Here is a 21,091-nt window from a genome sequence, read left to right on the forward strand (position 1 = left end):
CAGTTAAAGACTCTGCTTTTAAGTAGGCTGCTTTTTTCCAGAGGATCCAAGTCAGGTTCTTTTTTTTTTTTTTTTTTTTTTTTTTTAAGAGGGAGGTGGTTGGAGGGGGCAGAGGGAGAGAAAGAGAGAATCTTAAGCCGGTCAGGGCTCTATCTCACAACCCCGAGATCATGACGTGAGCTGAAATCAAGAGTCGGATGTTTTAACCAGCTGAGCCACCCAAGCACCCCTCCAACTCAGGTTCTTAAAACAGATCTTGATGAAACTGTGTAATTTGAAGTTCATGTGTCCTGTTTTTTTTTTATTAAGCTTTTTGCATCGTCATGATGAAGCATTCTCCACTGAACCCCTCAAAAACAACGGCAGAGGAAGTCCTCTGGGCTTCTATCACGTGCAGAATGTAAGTGACAAGGACGTTTTTGCCAGAAGAATTGCAGGTCTAGGGGCTGTCTGAGATGCCGGTGTTAGGCAGTCGACCTGTGTGGGCGGCCTTTGTCTTTCGCAGCCCTGGAAGGAGGATTATCCAAGCTGGTGAGAATAGACAATAGAGGGAGTGGCCAGAGCGATGAGGTAATCTTCAGGGGTCGGAGTGGCCAGCCTTCTCGAGTTACAGTGGGCCCCAGGAGTGTGTGGGGGTTGGGCTGCCCATAAAAATGTTCCATCAGTAGGAATGTAGTGAGTTGTTTTTAGTGTTTCCTTCCTAGAAAAATGAGTAGATTTAATATGAGTTTTGTTTAAGTTAACGTATTGTCCTTTAAACTATAAGACACTTAGATTGCTCAGATGTAGGAAAAATTAACTTATCTTTTGTAGATAAATTAAGATTCGGTCTCTTTTCCTTGCAGCTGATCATATGATGAATCCATTAGTACCCTTAGAGCTGTCGTTTGTAGAGTAAGACCACCGGCATTCCGTCTCTTCTAGAAGGGTCGCCCACACCCGACTCAAAGTCTGCAGCCTCATCACAATAGCTGACGTTCCCTGAGCTCTTATTACATCTCAGTTATTGTTCCAAAGGCCTTTTTTGTGTCTTCATTTATGTAATCTTTACCTTTATACTGTAGACCCTCATAAGCCCCATATGACTGCTGAGATTGAGATGACAGGCACAGAACAGTTAAGGTCACACACGAGCTAGGAAGAGACCGAGCTAGGAAGAGGTGGAGACGGGGTTGGAGCTGAGCAGTGTGGCCGTGTGTTCAGGGTCTTCACTATGACATGACACGCTCTCCTTCTCTTGCTAATGGTAGGAGCAGGAAGGACAACACTGAAAATGGAACAGCAAACACAAAACACTGTTTTCTTTTTTAGGTTTAATTGAGTGAATATAAGCATGTGCATATCTGATAAATATTCACTGGGCTAGTGCGCACAAGGACTGGGGAGTAAGAATGATTCATAGAGGATTATGCCCCAAAGAGCTTAGGGGAAATCAAATGAATATTTAAACAGCAGTAGCACCCGATCACAGAAAAGTATTCCTTAAATGCAAAGGGAGTAGAAAGAAGGCAGGGTCATTTCCGTTAGTGGGAAGATACTTTAAAGTTCTGTTGGGAGGAGAAAGGAGGTGGGGAACTTCCAGAAGGACACAGTGTCATAAGAAAAGGTGGGTCAGACTCGGTATTGTACCTAGTGCCTGGTCAACAGGGGCAGGCCTTCCAGGCAGAGCCGTAGCCTGGGTAAGTCCTCAGGCATCCCAGGGAGTGAAGCTCATGCAGGAGGAACAGCACGTGTGTGAAGGGCAGCAGGTGTGTCAGATGACTGACGGAGGGTCTTGAAGGCCTGGAGCTCGGTAATGAGAACCAGGGAGGAGGCCCTGTCTTGGTACGGGGCGGGAGGCCTGCGGAGTCGAATACCCAGCACATCCTGGCTACTCTGAAGTGCTCACTTTCTGTGTGTGTGTGTTACAGCATATCTTTCCCTAATCTAGCTTGGCTTTATTCCTTACTAGATTGCGGTGGAGGTCACCGAATCGTTTGTGGAATATATCAAAACCAAGCCGATAGTATTTGAAGTCTTCGGGCACTATCAGCAGCACCCGCTTCATCTGCAAGGACAGGAACTGAGCAGGTTTGAACCAGATAAGCAACATTCTTGTTGATCTTACTGTTGTTATGCTGCTTGCTGGGAAGGAAGAAATCTTTGAAGGGATTAAGATAATTGAAGAACAATTTTCTGTGTTATCCGATGTTTCCTCTGTAGAAACATCAGCACCTTTTTTCTAAGCCACCGAATCACTAATGATAGGTGAAGCACACTGACGTTCGCCGGCTGTCCTGGAGGACCGTCTCTGTGCTGGGAAGAGACTTTGAACAGGATAGAAAGAGAGGTGGCGTAACGCGAGTATTGTGTGTAATGATTCCTCACTACCCAGAGCGTTAGGAAGCATGAGCTGTAGTGGAGACATCACAGGTGGTGAGAGCAACGGTGGGGCCTTTTGGGTGATCGCAGAGTGTCAGTGTTAACAGGGAAGTTCTCATATTTCACTAATTAGCTGGGACCCACAAGGGGACTTTTATTAAAATATCTGGTTCTCAGTTTCACGGTGGGGATTATGTCTGGTGCCTGATACTCTGCTTCGTCGGAAAGTGCAAATGATCTGTTTCTGGAGGGGATTCGAACATGCCGTTACTGTCCACATGAGACCCTTCCTCAGCCTTGAACTTCGTTTCCTTCCTTCGCAGCCCACCCCAGCCGTCTCGCCGCTTCTTCCCTCCACCCATGCCACTCTCCAAGCCAGGTGAGCCCTTCTCTGGGTGACACGGCTCTTACTCGGGTCGCTTTTCAGACAGAAATAAGTTTTACATGCCCGCTGCTCTCCTGTGTATCTTTACATGTTCCTGTGTCCAGCAGGAACTGGAATTCTAGGTTCCTGATTTAAATAAGTAAGAAACGGTTGGGCTCCTTCCCTGCCCACTTTCTGGTGGTCTCACTGCGGACTTTGATAAGCTCCCTGTTCCTAAATCTCTCTGCTTTATATGTAACTCCTCCGGACTGTTGGGTGACTGGGCGCTTCTTTGCATCTCAAATGTATTCTGCATGTTCACTCATCTTGTTTTGCTTTTTCTTTATTTTCATCCTTTTTTCCTCATTGCCCCCTTGCCACCGCCCCACACCCTGTACTTGTTCTCCACCTCTGTACTGCTGCTCTCCATCCTGCCTTCAGACCATGAGAGAAAGATTGAACTCGTTCGATTTCTCATAGCTGACTATGTGAACGTGCATGTGTTGGACGCGTTTTCTGAGCACGCCAACGCGCTTGCTTCCTCCGCTGTGGCCGCCTTCCAGGCTGGGGCGGACCCAGGGCCATCTTTTCTCTCTCTGCCAGTTCCAGGCTGCCAGAGTGAGAGGGCACCCAAACGACATGGTTAGTAGCTGACCTAAGCTCTGCCGTAGATGTAGAACCACGCTCGGGGGCTTATCCTAAAGCCTGGCTCTCTGTGTAGGAAACACACATCGCTGTTTGCTGGCTGAACCGGGCCTAGGGTCTAGCGCGTTGCCAAGAATACGCTTCCCTTGGAGAGATGTGAGGACGCACCTTCTCTGACCGGCCGCTTCCCCTCACCTGCAGGGGTGGGGCGGAGTCCCCTTGTGTTTGTTCACTTGGGTTCTTTGCAATGTTTCTTCAGTTTTAAAGATTTTTCCTAGTAGATCGTTTTTTTGTTTTTGTTTTTTTAATGCTTCTGATTTTGCTTTTTGGCCCTCGGATGACTGCCAGAGTCAGTGACACTGATTTTTTCTTGGCTAGCAGCACCAGCTCAGGTGGAATTCAGCCAGAGTGAATCATGCACATAGGCTAACATTTGACTAGGGCTGTATGAGTCCTCAGGCCCCTTTAGATACCCTGTGTCAGTGGGTCCTCACGATACCTCTTCAAGACTGCGGGCTAATACCCTAATCTGCTTCATGTAGATGAGGAGACTTACTCCCAGAGATTCAGCCGAAGTCGCCTAGTAGTTAGTGGCTGAATAGTAGTCGGTCCCAAGTCACTGGACTCTCCTGCCGGTGCTCCCAGGTTCTGAGCAGAGAACGTGCACACTGGAATCACCTGGAGGGATTTCGGTCCTCTCAGAGGACTGAGTCCTGCCCATAAACAGCGTGTCATGTAATTGCCCGGGCTTTGCTTTAAGAAGCCACGTGCAGGCAGGTTTGGGAAACTCCTGGGCTGGAGCATGGGTCTTCCCTCCTGCGCTGCAGCTTCGAGGAGACCCTCCGAGGTGTGAGGCTCTGCCCGCACCGCGTGATCCATACCACTTCCTGCTCTGCCTGCCACAGAAGAGAAGAGTCTGAGGAAGGTTTTTGAATGGTGTCGTGAGCACTTTGACTCTGCACAAAACCTGTGTTCTTGTGAACAGATACTGTTTGCTGAGAGGGAGAGAGATACCAACTCTCCATTTTCCCAGTTCTCTCAGTTCAGAGGCACTGATGTCATCGATGGTGACGTTTATCTGGGTCTACGGATTAAATCTCATTTAATCTACATTTAAAATCTCACCCTGACTCTTGTTACCTTTCCCGAGTGTGTCCTTAAAGAACTTATGCTTTTACTAAGTAGACTTGGACCGTATTTTGACATTTTTCTAAAAACTTTTACAAGTTCCAGCCACCAAGTTAAACACCATGAGCAAAACCAGCCTTGGCCAGAGCATGAGCAAGTATGATCTTCTGGTTTGGTTTGAGATCAGCGAACTGGAGCCTACAGGAGAGTAAGTCCAACTTTATAAACTTTTAAACAAAGCCTAGGTTTTTCAAAGTTAGAAAATGTAATTTGGAGTCTCTTCATATTCAGGTTAAAGACTCATTGTCATTTTCGAATTCCAGTTTTGAATTGAATTTTTGGTGGTGTTGGTATTATTTTTTGAATTAGATGTTGGTCAAAGAAGTGACTATCCAGAGTAATAATTTGCCTTCTTATTAGCAACAGCAAGAACATGGAGACTGGCACTTTGTACAAGGAAAGAAAACTTACAGACGGATTCTGTTAGCAGCAAAGCAAAGGGAGTCAGAAACATGTTACACAGAATATAGTCAGGACTTTAACCTTAATAATCTCAGTGAGAGGACTGGGGGCAGAAGGTTTCTTTAGACCAGGGTTTCTCAGTGCTCGCTTCGGCAGCACATATACTAGACCAGGGTTTCTCAACCTCAGCACTGTCTGGGGCTGGATAACCCTTTGTCCTGAGCTGTCCTGTGCATTGTGGGATCTTGAACCACATCCCTGGCCTCTACCCACGAGATGCTGGTACCACCGCCCCTCCAGTGTGACAGCCACAAGTGTCTTCAGACATTCCACATCATCTCCAGCTGAGGACTGCTGACCTAGATCACAAAAATCAACATCAGCTTCCTTCCTCTGTGTGAGCTGTGTTAGAGTGAGCGCTGAATGTGATAACATGTTACTCATAGTTGTCTCTAAAATGCTCTTGGAAAAACACATAAAATAGATCCCCATTCCGCAACAGAGGGAGGGGGCTGTATCAGTTCATGTAAAGGGTGGGAATAAATGTTGTCTTGAGGATAATGCTTAGTACCGCCACTATGATCATCTCCATGGAACATTTTTTGAGTTCCTGCTTGTGAGAGAGTATGGCTGTATCAGTACTGTATTTAACTGTAAGTAGTGACGTTGCTTTAAGAAATTGTGCTTTCCATAGACAGATCTATAATGTGATTATAACTTGCATTATGAGGGAGACATACTTGCGGTAAGAGGGTCTACTGAGTTCATCACTTTCTGATTCTTAAAAAGTGCCTGAAATCCGAAACAATCCCTTTCTTCCCTGCTGACACTCCCTGTTGCTGTTGTACGTTTATTTACGGACTGTCCGTTGGGCAAGCGGGGGGTTGTGGAGCCGAAGGACGTTACTGTGCTGGGAGCTCTTCAGTCTCCCAGCACAGTGAGGGTGCTGTGGCGTGGATAAGTGACAGGGTTCATTAAATGCAAACGACTGTGTGATGAAGTGCCCAGGTGGTGAGGAAGACAGGGGAGACAGAGACCACAGGGGCTGTAGCGACAGGGAGGGACTTGCGGGTGAGGTGACCCTCAGCACCGGCATCCCGTCTAACTGCTTTCTCGCACGTTTCTGTTTTACAGGTACATCCCAGCTGTGGTCGACCACACAGCGGGCTTGCCTTGCCAGGGGACGTTTCTGCTTCATCAGGTACTAACAAGGGAGCCAGAGAGGCCCTGAGGGAGGGACCCAGAGCTCTTTCTGTTTCTCTGCTTGTCCTCTCCATTCCAGTGGATATGGGGATTGGAGAAACCTTGTCCTCTTGCTGCTTCTTTTCTTTCTCTTTCCTTTTTTTGGTTGGTTTTTTAATGTTTCTTCCTCAGACCTTGGCTTATATTACACCCTTGCTTAAATACATAAATATATTTTAGAAGACCTATTTTGAAAAATATTGTTTTATTCAGTTACTGTAATTTGTGCAGCTCCCATGTCATTTTTTTTATTTTCTTGTATACAGTTTTCATATCTGGAAACTGTGCTTTCACAATTAAAAGTTTTGTTTTGCTTTATTTTCAAAGATTTTATTTATTTATTTGACAGAGACACAGCAAGAGAGGGAACACAAGCAGGGGGAATGGGAGAGGGAGAAGCAGGCTTCCTGCTGAGCAAAGAGCCTGAGGCAGGGCTCGATCCCAGAAATCATGACCCAAGCCAAAAGCAGACGTTTCACAGCTTGAGCCACTCAGGTGCCTCTTCCAGTTAAGAATTCTTAATGGAGGGGCCTCTGGGTGGCTCAGTTAGTTAAGCCTCCGCCTTCAGCTTGGGTGGGGTCGAGCCGCACACCAGTCTCCTCCTCCCTCTCCCATTCCTTCTGCTTGTGTGCACTCTCTCTCTCTGTCAAATAAATAAATAAAATCTTTTAAAAAAAACTTTAAAAAAGTTTTTAATGGGGATAGAAGATGGACGTTGCAGTGGACTAAAAATCTGGCCATGAAATATAGGTCCTTCTGTGGTAAATCAAAAGTAGATTCGGTCAGTGCTCAACAGTTCTTGACTGGGACACCTGGCTGGCTCAGTCTGTGAGGCTTGTGATTCTGGATCTCAGGATTGTGAACCCAAACCCCACGTTTTGCATAGAGATTACTTAAAAATAAAAATCTTAAAAAAAAAAAAAAGCTTATGACCCAGGTGGGCATAGGAGCTGAGGGTCTCATATTCTGGGTCATATGATCTGGTCATCTGTTCTTAAAGCCATGTCAGAACCTGGTTTTTCCTCCGCCCCTGACCTATATCCCTTTGTTTAGAGTAACAGTGGGGACAGCATTCCTCCCCTCTCTCCAGACCTTCCCCCCTGCCCACTCCTAGACTGTACAGTTCGGAAAAGAACACAGGAGGAAATCATTGATTGTCCCAGCTAAATTACAACCTGACTCTGTTACCTAGGGCATCCAGCGAAGGATCACAGTGACCATCATCCACGAGAAGGGGAGCGAACTCCATTGGAAGGATGTTCGTGAGCTGGTGGTAGGTGAGTACGTTCCATCGGCTGAGGTTGGAGCCAGGCTTTTTCGAGGAACACGGGGAATGTGGGGTAAGGGTACTGGAGAACACAGAGTGTGGAGGACACGTGGCCTTGAGTTTGAAGCTACTCTTGTTTCTCAGACCCCATGGTTAGGGATAAGGCATTCAACCAACCATTGTTTTACTCAGCTATTGTGGGAATGGCTTTGGGTTAGAGGCTCACAGAGGGCAGAAGTTTCTGCTTGTTGGGAGTTTAGTTGGGGAGACAGCATATGTATGTTTAAAACAGTTGGGGGAGCCCGGCTGGCTCAGTTGGTGGAGTGTGCAACCCTTCATCTCAGCATCGTGAGTTCAGGCCCCACCCCAAGTGTAGAGAGTACCTAAATAAATATGTATACTTTCAAAAAATAATGAATAAATAAAGCACTTTGAAGAGTAAGTCCCATAATGAGGGCAGGTGAGAAAGATCTGTGCTGAGAATTTTTTTTTTTTTTTAATTTTTATTTTTTAATGTTTTAATTTTCTTTTCTTTTTTTTTTTTTTAAATTTTATTTATTTATTTGAAAGACGGAGATCACAAGTAGGCAGAGAGGCAGGCAGAGAGAGAGAGAGAGGGAAGCAGGCTTCCTGCGGAGCAGGGAGCCCGATGCGGGGCTCGATCCCAGGACCCTGAGATCATGACCCGAGCCAAAGGCAGCAGCCCAAACCACTGAGCCACCCAGGCGCCCCTGTGCTGAGAATTAACAATAAAAAGGATCCAGGTGGGTCTGAGTAGATGCAGGAGAAATGAGAGCGTTTTCATCTGTTTTGTTTTCCACACACACAAAGCATCTTGAGTAAGAGGGTCAGGAACGGCCCCAGCATGCAGATGGCTAGAAACCCATGGCCAGGGTCGCATGATGAAAAGAAAAAATTGACTAAACCTTATAAGCTTTAGAGTCCCAAGGCAGGGTTCTGAATCTAATAAAGATTCAGCCCTGAACCCCTTTGGCAGTGCGAAGCCTCAGAATTGTGTTTTTAAATGTAAAAAATAAAGTACAGCTGACCTTTGAACCACATGAGGGTTAGAAACACAGTCGAATATTCACTCGTAACTTTTGACTCCCGGAACATAACTGCCAACAGCCCACTGTTGACCAGAACCTTCCCAATAACTTAGTCAATTGACACATACTTTTGTATGTTACATGTATTATATACTGTATTTTTTTTTAAGATTTTATTTATTTGGCAGGGAGAAAGGGAACATAAACAGTGGGAGAGGGAGAAGCAGGCTCCCCGCCAAGCAGGGAGCCTAACGCGGGGCTCGACCCCAGGACCCTGGGATCATGACCTAAGCCTAAGGCAAATGCTTAACCACTGAGCTACCCAGGCGCCCTATATACTATATTCTTTACGTAAGCTAGATAAAGGAAAATGTTACTAGGAAAAGTATAAGGGGGCGCCTGGATGGGTGGCTCAGTCCGTTAAGCGTCTGACTCTTGATTTGGGCTCAGGTCGTGATCTCAGGGTCGTGAGATGGAGCCCCATGTCGGGTTCTGCACTGGGATTGGAGCCTGCTTAAGATTCTCTCTCCCTCTCCCTCTGCTCCCCTCAGCTTGTGCGTGTGAGCTCTCTCTAAAAAAAAGGGAAGAAAGAGAAAGTACATTCACAATGCTGACTGTACTTAAGGAAATAAATCTGTGTATATAAGTGGACCCTTGTAGTTCACACCCATGTTCAAGGGTCAGCTGTACATAGGATTACAAAGGGAACTAATGGGACTGAAATTCTCAAATACTAAACAGATTTATAACATAAACTGTCCTTTATATTAATGCATTAAGTGCATTAAAGAAGCAGTGGTCTGATTTTTATCATTCAGAGTGTGATGAATGTCAGGATATTTTATCTTAGTATTATAGGGAAACTTCTATGATTTCTGCTGTGGACAGAGTCACAGGTCCTGCTGATTTTCCTGTGAATTGTCCCCTCCTTTCAGAATTGAAGGAAATGCCAAATTTCAGTCAGAGGTTTGTGAAAATAAAGTTGTACTTCTTTTTCCCATTGAAGCACAAGGACCTCCTGAATTCTATACATAGATCTGTGGACCAGATCAAGAACCTCCAGAAGGGAGATTATATTCTCTTCATCTAGAGCAGTGGTTTTCAAGCCGTTTTTTGTTTGTTTGTTTGTTTGTTTGTTTGTTTTTAATGAGAATTTAATTTACTCTGTAACAGGTACTTTTCTGAATGCTTTAAAAATACTAATTTATTTAGTATAATGTAACAAACATATAACATAGTTGTAACAATCTTGTGAGGACAGAATTGTTAATCCGGCCTCAAGGATGAGGCTCAGAGAGGTTGAGCAGTATGCCTAAGCCTCACAGCCAGAAAGTACTGAAGCTGAGATTTGACCCCGGGCAGTCCAGCCCCACAGATGATGCTCTTGACCTCTAGGCCCTGCACCCCCTGGGGTTCCCCCAGCCTTCTTTTGAAGACAGTTGTAGGATTTTGAACAAGAAAGTGATGTAGCGAAGGCAGTGGTTGATGAAGTTGAAAGTGGGCATCGGGTGGATTGGCGAGGGGGAGGGGGGAGCCGCCCGGAGCCCAGGGAAGTGGCCACCGCAGCCTTCCAGATGGGACGGGGATGACCTTCGGGAGCAGGAGGTGGTGGAAATAAAAGTTGAGGTGAATCTGAGAAACTTTTCGAATAGAGGATCAGTCAAGTTTCCCAGGGGACTAAATGCGGGAAGTCAGCGGAGTGCGACACGGGAAATTGTGGGGGCGCACTCGGCCGAGCCGCGTCACTTCCAGCGCCTGAAGGTCCCTGGATTTCAAAGTCTCTCTTTGGCTACATGAATTTCTGTTGTGTTTGCAAGTGTACCCCTGACCTAGTTTCTTTATTCTTCCTCGTAGGCCGGATCAGGAATAAGGCTGAGGTGGATGAGGCTGCGGTGGACGCCATCCTCTCTCTAAATATTATCTCTGCCAAGTACCTGAAGTCCTCCCACAACTCCAGCAGGTACAACCTCTGCGCAGCCCAAGGGGGCTCCCCAGTAGGGGTTGATGGCTCCCCCATTGGGATTCCTTGTTCACCGGGGACTCCTGTTCAGATGCAGAAACAAATTCCTTTCTCACGTCAGACATCCCTTTCCTCCCTGCCAGGCTGCTCTCCAAAAGCAAACAGAGGTCGGGGCGTGTGGATCAGTTACCAGATCGAATGAATGTTCTGTCCTGTGTGGTGGAGTTTGCGTAGATGTAACACAGTCTGAGACACAAGAGTGGCAAAAGAAAGAGCAGCCGCTACCCTGGGGTTTAAAAGTACAGATGAATTGTTGCCGAGACTGCTTTCCTGTGAAGGGGTTGCTGTGGAGGAAGGTCTGTTGGTCCTAAGTGTCATGGAAACGTCCTCCTGGCATAGCGGACCCTCTCGTGTCTAGCCTTGGCTGCTGCCCGCAGAGGGTCCAGGAATCTGTGTTTGCTTTTCATTTTCATTTACTCAGAAAGGTGACAAACTAATATATATAAACTCTTCTGAACACGGTTGTCTGCTATAAATAATGAATTTTATTTTAAATTTTAAATTAGTTTCTCTTAAAATTCCATTTTATAATCAAATGAGGACAGAGTGCATAAAGTACACAGCCAGTCTGCTTTCCCATATCAGACTGGAGATAAATCTACTGGGCCCTCTCCCTCCCTGGGAAAGGAGTGATGTCACTGTGCACAGACCCCACTCCTTTATGTGGCAAGGGCTGGGAAGCAGGGCTGGCCTTTGTATTTCAGGAAGACTTCTTATACCTCTCTCTGTTCTGGAAAAATGTCCTCACATCTGTGTTTGAAAAAGGAGACAAAAAGCAGAAACAGGCTTAAAAGTTTGGGCCGGGATTAATTGATTTTCATTGTTTCCTTGTGGTGGTTTTGCATAGAAAAGAAGAAAAAAAGCAAGTGCCTGTTTTTTGCCTGTAGGAGGAGCTGAAGGCACTGAGAGAGAGAGAGAGAGAGAGAGAGAGAAGGAATATGAGGGTGCACCTGAGTGGGAGGGGTGCAGAGATAAGGAAGCATGCTCTGGCCAGCCCTGGGCAGAGTCATGAGCGATCCGTTTCTCTGAAGTCAGCAGTAACCGCACATGGTATTCTCTCCAGCTGGACGTTGATAGCAGATATTCAGCTGATATGCACCGTGTTTTCTTTGCAACTATAAGAAATAGATCTGAAATTTCCCTAGAATATTGAGCAAAATGCACAGAACAATGATGTTTGATTGAAATGCTGGTTGCCTGCATTAGAGGAAACTTCAAAAGTTCTTTGATTCATACCCAGCCACAGGTCAGATGCTGTAGATTAATTTGGCTTTCGTTAGAAGCAGCTTCTTTCACAGAAGTTTAGAGTTAATCGAAGAACTCGGCCAAAGTCAAGTATTTTTAATAAAAAGATACACACTTAAAACATTTTAAATTTAAGCTATATAAACATACATTAATTTGTCAATGTCTTACTGCAGGGCCAAGGCCTTTCCTTAAATTGTAGGCTCATTTACTGAACTTCTGATTGTCTTTCTTGCAAAACCAAGCCCATAATTCATCATTTGATTTTTAATTTTGTGGAACAAGAACTAGAAACCTAGAGGCACCTGGGTGGCTTAGTGGGTTAAAGCCTCTGTCTTCTGCTCAGGTCATGATCCCGGGGTCCTAGGATCAAGCCCCACATCAGCTCTGTGCTCAGCGGGGAGCCTGCTTCCTCCTCTGTCTCTGCCTGCCTCTCTGCCTACTTGTGATCTCTGTCTGTGAAATAAATAAATGAAATCTTTAAAAAAAAAAAAAAAAACTAGAAACCTATGAAGAATCTAAATGCAAAATCCTTTAAACTTTTTAACACTGATCATTAAAATTTTATTCCCCGCCCTTTTTTTACATTGATCACATCCAAACTTAACAGTTGTTTTTTAACTCAGAATTATCAAGTCTTTTACAAACATTCAACCTTGGGGTGCACTTGGGTGGCTCAGTGGGTTAAGCCTCTGCTTTCGGCTCAGGTCATGATCTCAGGGTCCCTGGGATCAAGCACCACATTGGGCTCCCTGCTCAGCTGGGGAGCCTGCTTCCCCCTCACCCTTCCTGCCTCTCTGCCTACTTGTGATCTCTGTCTGTCAAATAAATAAAATCTTTTAAAAAACAAACATTCAACTTGGGAAGCGCCTAGGTAGCTCAATGGGTTGGGCATCTGACTCTTGATTTTGTATCAGGTCACAAGCTCAGGGTCATGAGCTCAATCCCTGCATCTGACTCTGTGCTGACCATGGAGCCTGCTTGGGATTCTCTCTCTCTGGCCCTTGCCCTGCTCACTTGCACTGTCTCACACACTCTCAAAAAATAAAATAAAATAATTTTATTTTATTTTATTTATAAAATAAATTTATTTTATTTTATTTATTTAAACTTATTTTATTTTTAAGTGGCTGCCTTCAGCTTAGGTCATGATCCCAGGGTTCTGGGATTGAATCCCGTCTCAGACTCTCTGCTCACCGGGGAGCCTGCTTCTCCCTCTCCTTCTGGCTGCTGCTCCCTCTGCTTGTGGTCTTTCTCTGTCTGCCAAATAAATACATAAAATCTTTTTTTTTTGTTGTTGTTAGTTTCTGTTTATTTATTTATTTGACAAAGAGATAGGGATCATGACCTGAGCTGAAGGCAGCCACTTAACCAACTGAGCCACCTAGGTGCCACCCTAATAAATAAAATCTTCCCAAAAAAAAAAAAAAATGTTAGTTTTGCACTAAACAAAAATTCCTTTTGCCCTCATGTTTCATGGATTTGCCTAATATTTGATTAAATTAGATGATTATATTAACTATATAAACAGGTTCAGAACCAAATACTATTAATACTTGGTAAGCACGACACCCAGGTCTTGGAAGCAAAGCTCTGGCATGGGAGATTGCACCGGTCTAGGATGCTCAGTGCTAACGGACATCTGTCTTTATATTTTAAGAAGACGGAGAGCATAAGTGAATTTGGGAATTCACTTCCAGCTAAGTGGAATTTGGTTAAGAGAGCTTTTGTTTTATGTGCCTAAGGTTTACTGTTTAAAGTTGAACTTAAAGAACTCCAGTTTGGGTGTGTGGAGCACACTTGCCTGTGAGCGCTCTCCCGGGGCCCAGCTAGCGCTGTGCAGGCCACAGGGGCCACTGCTGCTTTCCTTCCCAGTCCTGCTTCTGGGTCACCTAACTGATGTGGTTTCCCTTGACGCCACAGCAGCTTCCAGTCTCCAGTCCTGCGTCACCTGTAGAGAGGGTGTTAATGGAGGTGGCGTCCACCATCCTTTCTGTGCCCAGTATTTTCCTTAACTAAATGTCTCAGGAGAGGGACCCGCGTCGTTGTAAGCTGTCTGTCAGATTGTGCCCATGGAGTTCTCTGTTCATTGTCCCCTTGGATTTACTTTGCTTCACAGCAAATTTGTCTTTTGTATGTATTTTTTTTCCTTTTGCTTTGTTCTTTTTTCCTTTCCTTTTTTGTTCTGCTTCGACACTAACAAAAGCCTTTTCTATGTTTTTGCAGGCTCTTTCTTGATAAGGATATCCCTAGGTATTTTCTGTTTGCTTTTTTGCACATAAAGATTCTAGTTTATCGGAATGCTTTATGTCTTCTGTTGCTTGGACACTGTTCTCAGTTAGTAGTGTAGCCCCGTGCAGACCCAGGATAGAGCTGCGCCTTATCATGTACCCTCTGTGCCCTGGCTGTCCCTGCTGCGTGCGCAGTTTCACACACTGCTTCATGAGGGCCTGATAGAGCCCCTCTTTCTGGTCCCATTCACTAAACCTGCCCGTTTCATCCTTCTGCACCTTCGGCTTCGCCTCTGCTGGATTATTACAAATGCGAGTGTGACTCCCCTCCTTCCATGAGGACTCAGCCTGGGTCTTCTGTTCTTCTCTGTCCTCTGTCAGGAGCCTGAGACTTTGCTGCTCTGTAGTTCGGCATAATCACTCACTGTTTTCTTGGTTTGGGCCTGTGAGGTAGTAGAGACTATTTGGACAGCTGAGTCTGTGAGAAATAGGTTGTTTATTTTTAAACATTTCTCTTTCTGCTGTCAGAGCTGCTTGTCTCATCTGTTTATTTTCTTCTTTGGGGGTAGAAAAAAATCCTGGTTCAGTGGTGAAGGAAGTCTTTTCCCATCTCTCTTCATCTCATTTAGGGAAGTTACTCATCACAGGAAATCTAGAAAACACGGCAGTAGCAAGGTTACCATTTGGGAAGGAGCAAGGAGGAATGTAGAAGGAAGCAGCAAAGTGTGAGGAAACTCTTTGTCTCTGAACCGGGTGCAAGCCAGTGGGGCGGAACGTGCTCTGTGCCGAGCAGACCCTTGTCGTGGGGCTTGCCGGGGTGGGGGGCCGCGGGCGGAGCTGGGAGTTGGGCTGTAACTCAGTGCAGTGCTTTGGAGGGGGTGCAGAACGGGCAGAACGGCTGTCCGGTCAGGTTTGTGGGGCTTTACCAGTAGGAAAAAAGGTAAATATTAGAACAACTTAAAAAACAGTTTTTCATGGGGCACCTGGGTGGCTCAGTAGGTTAAGCCTCTGCCTTTGGCTCAGGTCATGATCCTGGGATCCTGGGATGGAGCCCCACATCGCGCTCTCTGCTCAGCAGGGAGCCTGCTTCCCCCTCTCTCTCTCTGCCTGCTTGTGATCTCTGTCTGTCAAATAAATAAAATATTAAAAAAAAAAAAAGAAAAAGAAGAGTTTCTGGGTGCTTATAAAGTCAAGCTTCAGGTTGTTATGGAAGCGTAAGATTGGTTTTCATGTGGATTTTTTTTGAAAGCTAACAAATAGTAACCAGTTTTGGTATTAAAATCATTCTTTTACTGAAACCTCAGCTAAGAGTAGCCCCTTACTCTTTTATTTAAAATCAGATTTTCTGTACTTAAATTATTCTGCCTGTTTCCTCTGTCAGGCCTCGCAGGTGTTTGTGACATTTCGAAGGCTCGGCGGAACTGGACCGGGGTGTGAAGATAGGCTTCCAGGCTCCTGAGGATTTGCTTCTTGCTCTCTTTGTTGACTGACAGAGGCACTTACTTAGGCTTTCTTCCTTCAGTTTCTGTCCACAGGCACTGTCCTTTCTGTCTTAATCTCTTTGATTGATCTGGTTTTATGTTTATAGGCAGAGAAGCAGGCTTGTCCAAAAAAGAAAAGCGTAGCTAAGTGCTCCTGGATGGTGGATGGGGTGAGAGACTGGGGGCCTGCCTTTTCCTTCTGGGGATGAAGCTTCCGCTGTGTCGTTAGATTTCCGTTCACCGCAAGTGTTTGTTGGTGTAGGAAGCAGTAGTGTCGCTGACTGAGTACCTGGACCAAGGTGACTTGGCTTCTTCTGGATGACTGCCTCTTGTCTTTCTGACCTCAGGACCTTCTACCGTTTCGAGGCTGTGTGGGACAGCTCCCTCCATAACTCTCTCCTTCTGAACCGAGTGACGCCTTATGGGGAAAAGATCTACATGACCTTGTCAGCGTACCTAGAGGTGAGGAGATTATGAACCTAAATCACCACAAATGGCTAGGCCTGAACAATGGGCAGATTACCACAAGTGAGGAGGAAAGATTCAACTGATTATTTTGTCAGCTGTTTCCTACTGTTCTGACTGTATTCGCTTCTGCTCCTAGTTTCTGTGTAATCACAAAGTCTACGATGCAGTGCCTGGCTGGCTCAGTCAGAAGAGTCACAAGCTCAAGTCCTGAGTTCGAGCCCCATGTTGGGTGTGGAGATTACTAAAAAAAAATAATAAACTTAAAGAAGGTCATATGGCTTCTATTATAACTTCATTTTTAGTAACCTAATCTCCTTCTTCACAGAAGGTATGATTTTAAGAAAACTTCGCCTCTTCTTTTTATGACTTTGGGCAGAGCCTAGTGGTGATTAACAGCGTAGACCCTGGAACCAGCCTGTCTGTTCAGATCCCTGTGCGGCCACTTACTGCCAGCATGACTGGGACTCTGCCTGTGCCTCAGTTCCCCCATCTCTTAAATGGGAGTAATAATGACGGCATTTACATCAGAAAGGGGCAGAGAGGTCATACACAAAAGCATTAGAACAGTGCTTGGCACATAATAATAACTATTTGCCATTATTTCAGAAGAAAGTTTTTTTTTTTAAATTTGGGGAAAACAAAGCAGCCGCAAGGACTGCGACCTCCTCTTGCGCACACGACCTGCCGAGCTGCCGTTGAAGCAGTTGGTCGAGCTGACCTCTTCCGCCCCCACCTCCGGGACCCATTCTCCGACTCTGCGGGGCACAGAGTCCTGCCACGGGTGCTCTGCTGCATTTAAGGGGAGCCCTCTCCTTTGTGCTTTCAGCTGGACCACTGCATCCAGCCGGCGGTCGTCACCAAGGACGTGTGCATGGTCTTCTACTCGCGCGACGCCAAGATCTCGCCGCCACGCTCTCTGCGCAGCCTCTTCGGCAGCGGCTACTCGAAGTCCCCAGACTCGTAAGTGTCTGAGACCAGTGTAGCTTCCAGCTGGTTCGCCCAGGGAAGACTCAGCAGAGCCCACGGGGTCCCTGGCTTGCTGTTTAGGGTCGGCTTCCAGCCTGATAGCGGGAGTGCGGTAACTCCCAGGTGTTGGCGTTGACTGAAATGCTGAGGGATGCGTGCGTGTGTGAAGGGACGAAGCCATATTACATTGGGACCATCGCAGAACACTTTTGCAGGGACTGAATGTTCTTTCAGATGTCGTTAATTCTTACCATTACCACTGGGATTTTCTTCTGTTAAGACTTACTCCTATTTAAGGTACATCAAAATACGTCAGGCCTAACACAGGGATTACCTGTGCCTCACTCCCCAGCCTAAACAGTAAGGTTCAGTACCTTCCTAGTCACACGGCCCCGATTCGATGCTCGCCATTTCATTCTAGTCAGACTTTCCCCCTCGTCTCTTCTTTTGTGGTAAGGCTGATTTTTAATTTGTATATTTGTATTACACACTTTGGGGTTTATCATTCAATTCATTCCTCCTGTTGAAGTAATTCAAGAGATTGGGTTGAAAACCAACTCCTTCTAGGAAAAATATTTTTCTTAAGTTTAGAATAAGAAAAGAAATAAGAAGAGTCTGTAATTGCATTTGAGGGTGGGCTGCAGTCCCGACAGCAGTGTTTTAAGTAGAAGGAATTGAGATTTTCCTGCTTTTGTGCTGTAAGAAGTTAACCAGTTGTGTTTTCATTCGGATAGCAATCGAGTCACTGGAATTTATGAACTCAGTTTATGCAAAATGGCGGACACAGGCAGTCCAGGTAAGCCCTTGTGGATGGGGAGCTGATAGTTATCTTTGCCTGTGTTTGGAGTATATTATGTCCAAAATCTATCCTACTCACATAGGATTTTTAGAAAGCAGGTATATTTCATAAGCCTTTTTTTTTTTTTTTTTTTGGTGGTGATGAGAATTACCTTTTTCTGAGTTACAACACTGTTTGGTTTGAGACCTCCTAAACAGTTAATGAAAACTATATTGAACAAAATGTCATGAGGTTGCAATGTATTATAAAAAAAATTTGAGTATATTAGAATGAATTTGGGTTGGCAGACTTCATAACCATTTCCCTTTCCATGTTAGTGCCAAAGGTACCTCGGCAGGGTAGTTTTATAGGTGCTGTCGAGCTAGAATTCGAACTTCCTGTGCTCTAGGAAGACAGATTATTAAACTAAATCTGCACTGTGTCCTTTCTGATATCTCTTTGCACTGCTGCTGTTCCTCTAGCTTGGTGGCCTTTGCATTTCTGTGTTTATAAACAGGAACATGAACAAAAGTCAGGGTTTTTAAAGAGCATTTGATTGAGGGGAGTTTGAATCGTTTTAGAGTACCCTTACGGAAGAAGGTCAGGTCCCACAGGTAAGATTTAGATTGAAAACAGAGCTTGAGTATGAGTCCTAGTCCCAATAGCAGCTAATTATAGTGTCCAAATATCTTCCTAAGAAAGTTTCTTAACATAAATTTATATCAAAGATATAAATCTTTGATATAAATTTATCTTTGATATATATAATATATATAATATAATATATATAATATATATAATATAAATTTATCTTTGATATAACATTTTTTAAAAATTGATGGGAAATGATGGTGCTGAAGCTGTTCGTCATCTGGAGCCCTAACTAAGCTTCTGAATGTGGGGCGCAGCGGGGGGCGAGGGGGAGATGGAGAGGTGGTTCTTTCCTACTTTGTTCGTAAGGGTGTATTTTTACATATTTGGAACCATAAGGTACAGACTATTCAGTCTTTCTACATTTTCACTTAACACGATAGCTTGGACATCTTCTCAAGCTGCATCACAGTCTTCATAGTCATCAAAGAATGTAACTCAGTTTTAAAAGAAGTTCAAAGAATTCCTTTAGGGGAAAAGGGATAAATATTTATTAGTAAATAAAATCCCGTGCATCATGAGTAAGTGTCGTGATTTGCCATGTGCATGAATTATTTTGAGCTAAAAATGGAATCAGGGTTTTCTCTGAAAAAAAAAAAAATTCTGTTTTCTCTTGGCTCAGGCATGCAGAGGAGAAGAAGAAAAATCTTGGATACCTCAGTGGCATATGTGCGAGGAGAAGAGAACTTAGCAGGGTGGCGGCCCCGCGGGGACAGTCTCATTCTGGAGCACCAGTGGGAGTTAGAGAAGCTGGAGCTCCTTCACGAGGTACCCAAGGGCAGGAGACGCTCAGGTGAACGCTTGAGCGCGATTCCCCGGATCCCAGCCACACGCTCACCGCCTCTGTGTGATCTTGGCTTTTCGGCTTTCAATCATGATGGAGGCGTATTTTCCTTACTAAGATCTTAATGAGCTTTGGGGTGCCTGGGTGGCTCAGCACTTAAGTGCCTGATTCTTGGTTTCTGCTCAGGTCATGATCTTGTGGTTGTGAGATCGAGCCCCGTGTCAGGCTCCTTGCTTAGTGGTGGGGAGTCTGCTGAAGATTCTTTGTCCCTTTCTGTCGCCCTCTGCCCCTTGCCACTCCATTCACGCAGGCGTGCGCTCTCCCTCTCTCTCTCTCTCTCGCAAATAAATAAGTAAATGAATCTTTAAAAAAAGAATCTTGGGTCGGGTCCTGGGATGGAGCCCCGCGTTGGACTCCCCTGCTCGGCAGGAAGCCTTTTTCTCCTTCTCCGCCTCCCTCTGCTTGTATTTCTTCTCTCGCTCTGTCAAATAAATAAACAAGAAATCTTTACAAAACAAAAAAAATCTTAACGAGGTTTATGTCCGCTGAGGCAGCTGTGCTGATCTTTTCAGGTGGAGAAAACTCGCCACTTCCTGCTGCTGCGTGAGAGACTTGGTGACAGCATCCCCAGATCGCTGAGTGACTCGTTGTCCCCCAGCCTCAGCAGCGGGACCCTCAGCACCTCCACCAGCATCTCCTCTCAGATCTCCACCACCACCTTTGAAAGCGCCATCACCCCCAGCGAGAGCAGCGGCTACGACTCGGCAGACATTGAAAGCCTGGTGGACCGAGAGAAGGAGCTGGCTACCAAGGTGTGAATCCCTTCCTCTCGCGAGACCCCTGGGAGCTGGTTTTTCATTTTCATGTTTCTTTGAGGGCCTCTGTTTCAAGGCCTGTACTCGCTGTGAAGATAGAAATAAGTAAGATTCCATTTCTACCCTTGCTGCACTCACAGGTGACTCGGTGACAAGCATGTGATAAAGGTCTGTTTCTGAGTCCGGGGGAGCCAGAGGAGAGGCCTCCACGGGCCGGTGCTGCTGAGCTAAGCTCGGAAGCCTGCCCCGGAGCGACCACATCCGCTACAGCTCAGCCCTAGGGAGTCGCTGGGGAACACAGGGAGGGGCAGGACCAGATCTCGCAGGGTCTGGGGACTGGACTAGAGTGCAGTGTCCTGGGGGTGATACAGAAATATCTCAAACTAGTGTTTGTGTTTTAGGAAGACCACTGTGGCAGCAAGAAAGAGGGTGGGTCTGGGGTGACAGAGACTCGAGGCACAAAGAGCTGTTGATGGCACAGAGATCTCCCTGGGTGAGAGATGGTGTGGGTCTCCGCTGAGGCAGAGGCTGTAGGCTGGAGAGGAAGAGTTGTCACGGAAGAGACACCAGGGCCGTAGAGTTGGCGCTCCTTGTTGCCCAGAGGGGTCGCTGAGGATGACTCCCAGGCGTGTGGTGTCTGGGCAGCCGGCCAACAGTGGGCGAGAGGGGTGAGAGGGCTTTTGTTTCAGTAACCGGATGGTCCTCTAGTCAGTTTAGAAAAATAATGTCCATCCAGAAGTCTCCATGGCCTTTAGGACCAGGAGGAATCGGAAGGGGCACTGTTGTGTTCTTAAGCACCTCCAGACTGTGGTGCTGGCAGCTCTGGTCGTCTTGAGAACAGCTTTTCGACCCACTTAATTTCTCTTCATTAAGCACACGCCAGGCTGCCCTTGCTAAATTACATTCTTACTTCATTCTAGACCTTTCGGGGCTGCACCTGAGCTCCACTGTGGATGTTAGCCTGTTGTTTCCTCCAACTGCCTTGCCTCGAAGGCTTCATGGAACCGCTGAAACTCACACCTTCCTCTCTCTCCCCTAGTGCCTGCAACTTCTCACCCACACTTTCAACCGGGAGTTCAGCCAGGTGCACGGCAGCATCAGTGACTGCAAGGTGAGCTGCCAGGTTCCCCGTCC

General features: G+C 45.9%; 1 protein-coding gene across 10 annotated transcripts in view; it reads left to right on the forward strand.

The window, feature by feature from the left end:
- The window catches only part of KIF1B (kinesin family member 1B), a 144,298-nt gene that overhangs the window by 114,050 nt on the left and 9,157 nt on the right, over window positions 1–21,091 (forward strand). For all 10 annotated transcript variants that reach the window (XM_082685365.1, XM_082685372.1, XM_082685368.1 and 7 more), the window contains 13 exons: window positions 310–400; window positions 1,952–2,070; window positions 2,685–2,740; window positions 4,598–4,706; window positions 6,095–6,161; window positions 7,395–7,479; window positions 10,373–10,478; window positions 15,843–15,957; window positions 16,790–16,923; window positions 17,664–17,725; window positions 18,981–19,126; window positions 19,715–19,954; window positions 20,997–21,068. In XM_082685365.1, coding sequence (XP_082541491.1) covers window positions 310–400; window positions 1,952–2,070; window positions 2,685–2,740; window positions 4,598–4,706; window positions 6,095–6,161; window positions 7,395–7,479; window positions 10,373–10,478; window positions 15,843–15,957; window positions 16,790–16,923; window positions 17,664–17,725; window positions 18,981–19,126; window positions 19,715–19,954; window positions 20,997–21,068 — 1,402 coding nt within the window. The remainder of the gene's footprint in view (window positions 1–309; window positions 401–1,951; window positions 2,071–2,684; window positions 2,741–4,597; window positions 4,707–6,094; window positions 6,162–7,394; window positions 7,480–10,372; window positions 10,479–15,842; window positions 15,958–16,789; window positions 16,924–17,663; window positions 17,726–18,980; window positions 19,127–19,714; window positions 19,955–20,996; window positions 21,069–21,091) is intronic.

Source organism: Mustela nivalis (genome assembly GCF_964662115.1).
Source record: "Mustela nivalis genome assembly, chromosome: 10".
NCBI classification, from domain to species: domain Eukaryota; kingdom Metazoa; phylum Chordata; class Mammalia; order Carnivora; family Mustelidae; genus Mustela; species Mustela nivalis.